Genomic DNA, 9,076 nt, shown 5'->3' with positions numbered 1-9,076 from the left:
TTGTTTTATTCTAAGTAAATTTGATAAATGTTAAGCAAAGGTAGGTATATAAGTAAAGCTTTATTTTGGTCTTTGACCAACATGAAGCAAAGCAAACTAGTGCATCTGCATTGCTATGGTGGTGAAGTTAATCATTCAGTCTCATAACACTTGAGTAGTTTGATATTCTTATTTAGTTTGCAATGAGGGTGTTATAATCAATATTGGGCAATTATTTTGGACACAATTATTATTATGAAGTTATTGTTGTTGTTTGTAACATTACTGATGCATCTTCCTACAAAAACTTCATTGATATAAATAAATTTATATAATGAAATTCCCTGTGGAATTTCATTATATTATTCATATTATATTATTCATTATATTATATTATATTATTATATAATATTTATTATATTATGTAGGACTTAGGATTCTATTTTTCTGCTTGATGCTATTCTTATTCCAACTTGATGAATGCAGTTTAGAATCCTCTCATTAAAACCTGAATAAATGCTGATTTTATTTTATTGGTCACATGATCAACATTTTTTTTTTAACAGCAGACATTATAGGATAAGGGGAGTAATTTATTTAAAATAGTGTAACCATGGGCAATTCCCAGAACCATTTTCTACCTATAACTGATCTGATCACATCAGAGTATTAATGTTCTATGAAGAATTCATTAAGCACTGTTGAATATTTGTATCAGATTTTGCAAATATTTCTTATATACCAAGTCAAATGTATTTCTCTTCCTTTGGACAGACTTCAGTTTTCTGAAAATTCTACATGGAGAATCAAACTAGAGTAACAGAATTTATTCTCTTGGGACTATCCAGCGATCCGCAAATACAGGTTTTTCTTTTTTTGTTGTTTCTAATAATATATGTTGCTACACTATTTGGGAATGCATTGATCATGCTGGTGATAAGAACCAATCCCACTCTTCATACCCCCATGTTCTTCTTTCTGGGTCACCTAGCCTTTCTTGATATCTGCTATTCATCTGTCACTCTCCCCAAAATGCTAAGAAATCTCTCAACCAAGCAGAAAACAATTTCCCAGGAAGGCTGCATAGCACAGATTTTCTTTTTCTTCCAGGCTGCTTGTGCTGAAGTATTCGTTCTCACAGCTATGGCTTACGACCGGTATATTGCTATATGTGATCCATTGCATTACATATCCATCATGAGAAAAGAAATCTGCAGACAACTATTAGGTGGAGCTTGGGTTATGGGCTTCTTGTATGGGGTAATGAATTCACTCCCTTTGGTGAAATTGCATTTTTGCAGGAACAATCAAATCAGCCATTATAGCTGTGAAATACCTTCCCTTTTGCTGTTATCTTGCGATGAAACGTTTTCCAATTATGTCATACTTCTTGCCTCAAGTTTTCTCTTTGGCTTTACCTCCTTCCTTCTCACCTTTGTTTCCTACATCTATATTATCGCCACCATCCTGAAGATTCACTCAGCAGAAGGCAGAAGTAAAGCATTTTCAACCTGCACTTCTCATCTTATTGTTGTAGCTTTATTCTACGTGACTGGTTATTTTCGATATCTCAGACCCAATTCATTTTCATCAGTCATTCTGGATCAACTTTTTTCAATCCAATATAGCATTTCTACACCCTTGTTAAACCCAGTTGTCTACAGTCTGAAAACCAAAGAGGTGAAGGAAGCCATCAAGAAACTAATGAAGCAAAATTTTGGTTATTCACATTAAATTAAATTTATTTTTATTTATTTATTTATTATATTTCTTCACCGCCCATATCATGTCGTGACAACTCTTAATAATGACATATTAAGCAAACCAATGCATTATGCAACTTTGAGACCAAAGAAAAGTTCAAAGCTGTGATCTTTTTCTTCTATTTGAAAATACTAGTGGAATCTTACCAGGTCTTTCTAGCTGGGTTGGATTTCATTTGCACTAGATTGGAGAAAGCAATATTAATTCATGCAAATATAGGTTTTATACATCCACTGCATCCATAATTTATTTTTACCATGAATAAGTCACTGCCATGTTAGAGAGAGGGAGTATTTTTCATTTTTGTTTTTAGTTTTATATTGTCATGGGATTTCATGAACTCTATGATGGACAAGACCATAACAATTTTTAAATACTGTCCTATATTGTTATATTTTACCAAATAACAGAAACACGAGTTCCTTGTGTGTATGTGTGTGTGAGCTTCTCTGTGATGATTTTGCCATGAAAGACATCGTAGAAATATCTGAAATACATTCATACATGCATACATCTCTTTCTATCTTTTGAAGCATTACTTGCTTTCACAAAAGTATCTCTTTTCCTGCTTTAAGTTTCTCCTTACATATTTTAAAATGAATTTGTATTTGGAGTAAGAGAATCCTAAGTAGCCATTTCAGCTAAACAGTAAACATTATAATCTCTGGTTCCTTCTCAGACTTTGATTTAAAAAAAAAAAATCAAATCTTTACCCTTCTTACAAAGAAAATTTATATTATATATTTTATAAAGATTAATTGTCTCTCTCCTTTATACTTTTTCCATATAAAGCTGTTTCTGATTGTAAACACTGTCATTGCTGCTGATTCCAAGTCATAAACTTATTCTACATATAATAATAATAATAATAATAATTTATTTAAGCCATTTATATATCTGCCCATCCTATAACAATGACTCTAAGCAGTGTACAACAATTAAATCTAATAGTTATATAAACTACATTTAAATTAACAATATAACAATAAGTATATGGACAATAAGGGGCGTGGTGGCACTGCGGGTTAAACCGCTGAGCTGCTGAGCTTGCCGATCAAAAGGTAGGCGGTTCGAATCCACGTGGCGGGGTGAGCTCCCATTGCTAGTCCCAGCTCCTGCACACCAAGCAGTTCAAAAACATGCAAATGTGAGTAGATCAATAGGCACCGCTTCGGCGGGAAGGTAACGGCGTTCCGTGTCGTCATGCTGGCCACATGACCTGGAAGTGTCTACGGACAAACACCGGCTCTTTGGCTTTGAAACAGAGATGAGCACCGCCCCCTAGAGTCGGACTTGACTGGACTTAACATCAAGGGAAACCTTTACCTTTTATATGGACAATATTCTGTTTCAGATATTATACCAATTTGATATTGTTTTGTATACTTGGCACCAAGTGCATACTAGAAATATGTCTTTCAAAATGTGCATGTAATAACTTACAAGTTCCTAGTTAGAGCCATAACCTTATAAGGAAGGTTTTAAAAAAATAATCTTAAAATGTTTATGAGATTCAGTTTTGGGGGGGATACAATTAGACCCATATTCATTTAATTTGGAAGCATTCCCTGAGACAAAAAATGTTATTTTCTTTAAGTAGCAAGAATCAGAGGATCAAACATGTCTCAGTTTCAAGCAATTATAACATTAGGTACGACTGTCACAGGTTCTAATCGGTTTAGCCATAAACTTAGTAGCATATCTCCATGATGTGAATCTCTCCACTCCCCCTCCCCACATTCATGGAAATGTTCCCTATAGAATGGTTTTCTATAGTGTGTAAAGAGACCAGTTTTGCTGATGGCCCATTGCTGTAGTACCATTGGTGCCTTCAAGACCATCTCAACTGCCGGAAAAATCCAGAGAGCTGAATCAAATAGAAAGATCGCAGACAAGTTGCTGGTTTGACAGTGCTCCAAAAAACATGAAGAGGAAGACCATGAGAGAGACTGCCTATCCAAATAATTGACCCCATGCTTAACTCTAAGTAGAAAGGGAATATATAGATAGTTCTACATACATATTAATTACTGTGGAGTTTTGTGGGTTTATATTTATTTGTTTGTTTGTTTTGTTTTTATGGAATGTTGCTATGAGCCACTTAGTCTTTTCATGTATGAGATAGGCAGTCATATAAGTTTATATATAAATAAACATATATACGTAAATAAACATTGTTGCACGCATATCCAGTAGCAGTAAAATGCACAGTACTGTTTATCAGAAAGGCTGAAAGGAAACAGGAAAGTGGGGGGAAAGGAATTGTCTTGTTCCAGTGTGGCAGTTAAATACCACCTAAATTGCTTTTGATGCCTGTGTGCTCTCCTTCACTGAAAGCAAAACCAGTAACTTGTTACTAGTCTGTAAGAGAATTTCATCTGGCAGGGTCCAGGAAACTGGCCTTCTCTGCAGTGGCCCCTGCCCTCTAGAACATCTTGCCCCTGGAGGTGAGGCGGCCCCCTTCACTCCTAACCTTCTGGAAGGCCCTGAAGACTTGGTTCTGCCATCTCGCCTGGGGCAGGAAAGTGAATAACCATTCTTGGGGGTGGCTCGCACCCTAGAGTCCCTCCCACCAGCTTGGATTTTATACCTTCTTGGATTTTATATTTATTTATTGTATTTTATAATAATTGTGATGTTGTTGTTTTTTATGAGATTTTAATGTTTATATTTGGAGCCTGATTTTATTGTAAACCGCCCAGAGTCCCTCTTTTGGAGGAGATGGATGGTAATTAAATTTGAATAATAAATAAATAAAATAAATAATTAAAATAGGAGGGGAAAAAAAGAAAACCCAATAAAAACAGGAGGAAGAAAAAGAAAGAAAAAAACCCAAGGAAGTATGTTGTGTGCTCTGAGTTGGGTCAGGTCCTGTGAACCTTTGAAGCCCACATGACACTCTACTACATTAATCACAGAAATCTCTAATGGTACTCCTCTCCATTTTGTTGTTACATGATCTAGTCACCCACACACCATGCCAAGAGTAGCTTCTATATGGAGTCCACTCCTGTGGACCAATCTGGTTACATACATACATACATACATACATACATACATACATATATATATAACCATAGATATCAATGCACTCATTTCAGAACTTACTATTGGCCCTCACAACTAGCCACCACCCTCCTCTATCACCTTAATCAACATTGCACTGCCCCCACATATGCTAGAACCTTCAAACAGTTCAGTGGGCAGTCTTCCTGAGCAGATTAGCAAAATGCTACCAGAAAACTGGACTTCTCCTATTCCAGCACAGTCCCCGTCACTCCACTCTGAATGGAGGACCTTCCTTAGTTTCTGAATGTCTTTCTTTACAAATAAAAGTCCTTTGAGAATTCACAAGCTAGGGAAATTTCAAGGGAAAAATTACACAAGATACTTCTTTGTTACTTACTTTAAAAGGAATCTGAGCACAAACTGATTTTCTAAGTCTATTATGAAATCAGTTTAGAAAGCTTCTCATGATAACTGTACACATTTATACCTGAAAACAACTGATTACTGAAAGTGGGTCTGAAAAAAGTTAGACTGGGAAACAACAAGCTTGTTTTAAAACAAGCTGGTGGGTGATCACACAAAGAGTACAGGTAAGTTGAAGAACTTTTAAGAAATGTGTTCACAAGTAATATGAAATACAAAATCTTTTAAAACTACAGTATAGTTCAATATTCCTAAATTATTTTCATTGAAATTTCATAAAGCCAGCCTAATAGAAAGGACAGAAGATTAAGGTTTTACAAGTGATAATCAGAGACTAATTGCAAATTATGCTTCTTTTTCTTCTTGATTTATATAAACTTAGTAATAACCCCTACATGTTTAATAAATAGGGACATTTGTACTTTCAGAAGTAGCACTTTAAAAAAAAAAATAGCCAGTCAATTTTTTGAAGCTTTCTACTTTTGAGAATTGACTCCGGATTCTCATTAACAACTTTTTTAAAAAATATTTGTTTTAAGCATGAGGACAATTTCCAAATACAGTATTTGGGACAATTTAGGACAATGTGCAGGTCAACACCTGCTGGGACTCACAGTGGCTACAGATTTCAGTTTGTATCATAGAAAATTCAACTTATTCTGAAAATGAACTAAATCTTACAAAGGAGTCATATTTTTTTAAAGCAACCTATATCCCAAAAACTATTAATACAATGCTTTAACTTCTCAGTAAAAAATGGCATAATTAAGCAGCACGCTTCAAACTAAAGATTTCTATAATAAAAAAGTCTAAAAGTCAGTGTTCCACATGAATACAATGCAGGAAAATATACTTTAAATAAATAAGTTACAGTATATATAATTATTTCAACATATTCTGTATCAGCAGAACAAATTATATCAAATATGTATTCATGTTTTAAAATGTATCATGTTTTAAAATCTATGAACTATTAATTTCCTTTTTTTTTTCACATGAACAGACCATATTGATGTTTCCAATTTTCCATGGAAAATCAAACCATAACTACAGAATTTATACTCTTGGGACTTTCAAGTAATCCACAAGTACAGATACTTCTCTTCTTTGTGTTTTTAATTATATACATGATAACAGTGTTGGGAAACTTTTTGATCATACTGATAATCAGGACTGACTGTGGCCTTCACACTCCCATGTTCTTCTTCCTCAGTCATCTAGCCTTTGTTGACATTTGCTACTCGACAATCACTGTCCCAAAGATGATGGCAAATTATATTTCAAGGCAGAAAACAATTTCTTTGGTAGGATGCATTGTGCAAATCTTTTCCATTATAGATTTTGCTTGTGTGGATTTCTCTCTGCTTTCAGTAATGGCATATGATCGCTATGTTGCAATATGTAACCCACTGCATTATTCAACAATTATGAAAAAAGAAATGTGCAGACAGCTGGTGGGAGGATCCTGGATAATGGGATTCATGGATGCTTTAATCAATACTTTGCCTTTGAAACATTTGAAGTTTTGTTGGGTGCCTTCAATCAATCACTACATGTGTGAACTTCCTCTAGTCTTGAGCTTGTCTTGTAGCCAGACTTTCAACAATTATATGTTGTTGATTGCCACAAGCATTGTTTTTGGTTTTACACCCTTGTTCCTTATTGCTGTGTCTTACATTTATATTATTTCTTCTATCTTACAAATTCACTCAGCAAAAGGCAGGAGCAAAGCCTTCTCCACCTGTAGCTCCCATCTCATTGTGGTTTGTATGTTTTTATTTTCAGTTTTTTTCCGATACCTGAAACCAAATTTTAAAGCTCCTACAGATCTGGAAAAAGTTATCTCTATCCAATACACTGTATTAACACCCATGTTGAATCCAATCATATACAGCCTTAAAAATAAAGAAATTAAAATAGTTATTGGAAAATGTTTAGGGCATATAGGTAAAATTCCCATGTAGCTTGCTGCTCAGAAATGTCAAACTAATTCCATCTTCCACAGCTGTTTTCTATATATTGTAGTCCTGTTTCTTTTCATCCTTATAAAATGTTTTCTAATATCCTTCAGAAGAAACATGAGTCCCTGAAAATCTTGAGAGCTGGGTCCATGGGAATAGCAATGACAATATATCTGGGACTGTAGAAGGGGGAATCAATCTGTACAGTGCACTTCGTGACACAGTTTGTTAACCATGGTTTCCTGAGGAAAATGGATAGGGAATGTACATTGCATCAAACCCCTTGTTTTTTGAGCCAGTGCTACAAAATAACTCTATAGTCCTATTCCACTTATGTTTCATATAAGAAGATAAATAAATAAATATAGCAACATATTACCACTGTAAGGTTTCTCTGATATGCATGTCTTGTATTGTCTTGCAAATAAATGTGGCACTGCTGTCCTGTTCACATCTGTGAGTACAGGAAAATGCTCTGATTTACACATTATTTCTTTTGTATTCTCGGAACTAGTGTGACAATCTATTATATGTCTAAACTATTGGGGAAGGAGGAGGAAAGAAATATGATTCAATTTTACCCATAGTAGTGTTTGTGTGTGTGTATGTGTGAGTGTGTGTGTGGTTAGGTAGGTAGGTAGGTAGGTAGGTAGATATTGTTTTAGTCACACAGACATTAATTCTATATGGATAATCAAATATTACTGTCAGAATTTATACTATTGTGAGCTGCCACTGATCCATAACTACAGATTGCTCTATTCTTCATGTTTCTATTAAGTTACCTCATCACAATATTAGAAAACGTGCAATTATGGAGGGACTTTATTGCACTTGAGCACAATAATCATGATGTTGCATGAATGAACATCCAAACAGCCATGTGGACAAGTACAGGAAGCCCCCTTCCCATTAGGTCTAAATCTCCCCTTCTCTTCTAGACTCCTCTGATTCTGAAGAGAACCTACCAGACTTTCAGCCTGTAGTTTAAGAGGCAACACCTTGAATGATCTGTCTGCAGCCAGTCACTGATTCCAATAGTGAGGAGTCATGGCCTGCTGCCTGGAGAGTGCCAAGCCCTAAATCATGCTGCCCAGTAAAGCTGGCAAAGCAATGGTGCTAAGCATGGCTCTTTCAGCGGAAGGGTATTAAATCCTCTAATTATGCATAGCCAGGAATTTGGGCTATGTAAGAGCATGTTCCTAATCTCTTTCTTTGTTTGGAAACAACTCTCTTGCTTCGTCTGCATTCCTGTGACATTCTATTCTAAATGCTTCCTGTATCTTGCCCTGCAATTGTTCAGCTTTACTTTTTGATTAATTTCTGTGCAATTCTCTAGTGTAAAACCCACAAAAAATCCAGACACCCCAATTTTCCCAGCACAGGCCAAAGGTTACCTGTGTTACCTGCCCATCACAGCACCCTGTGATTAGGGATGGTAACCTGGCAATTATTCCCCATGATAGCTTGTGGAGATAGATAGATAGATAGATAGATAGATAGATAGATAGATAGATAGATAGATAGATAGATAGATAGATAGATAGATATTTTTTTTCCCCTGTGATCTCAAATTGGCATCAAATCTCAAGTCACAAACTCACATTGAATCAAGTTCTCTCTGAATCTAAAATCTCCAGTTCAAAGTTTACTTGGTGTGTGGCTTTCTTTACAAATGAACCTCCCTTGAGAATTCACAAAGCTAGGGAAATTTCAAAGGAAAATGTACACAAGGCAATTCTTCAAAAATAAATTGAGCACAATCTAATTCTCTAAAAGGCTATTATGAGATCAGTTTATAAAAGTTCTCATGGTAGCTGAACAAGTTTATATATGAAGGAAACATTACTGAAAGTGCTTCTGAGAAGAATGAGATTGGGAACAATTGGATAGTTTTAAAATCGGTTGATAATCTCACAAAGAGTAGAGGTGAGCCTAAG

At 35.3% G+C, this 9,076-nt stretch overlaps 1 protein-coding gene across 1 annotated transcript; it reads left to right on the top strand.

The window, feature by feature from the left end:
• Positions 1–777: 777 nt before the first annotated feature.
• On the top strand, positions 778–2,501 carry LOC134496527 (olfactory receptor 5V1-like). Its single transcript, XM_063302251.1, has 2 exons — positions 778–1,699; positions 2,470–2,501. Exons 1-2 carry the CDS (start codon positions 778–780, stop codon positions 2,499–2,501), a joined length of 954 nt encoding a protein of 317 aa, XP_063158321.1.
• Positions 2,502–9,076: the final 6,575 nt, after the last annotated feature.

This window comes from Candoia aspera, chromosome 4 (assembly GCF_035149785.1).
Source record: "Candoia aspera isolate rCanAsp1 chromosome 4, rCanAsp1.hap2, whole genome shotgun sequence".
Lineage (NCBI taxonomy): Eukaryota > Metazoa > Chordata > Lepidosauria > Squamata > Boidae > Candoia > Candoia aspera.
This window is presented reverse-complemented; position numbering and strand designations above follow the sequence as displayed.

Coding starts and splice junctions, on each gene's coding strand:
- LOC134496527 (XM_063302251.1), top strand. CDS start 778: ATGGAGAATCAAACTAGAGTAACAGAATTTATTCTCTTGGGACTATCC. Junction 1,700..2,469: donor ACTAATGAAGCAAAATTTTG/GTTATTCACATT, acceptor CTTCTTACAAAG/AAAATTTATATTATATATTT.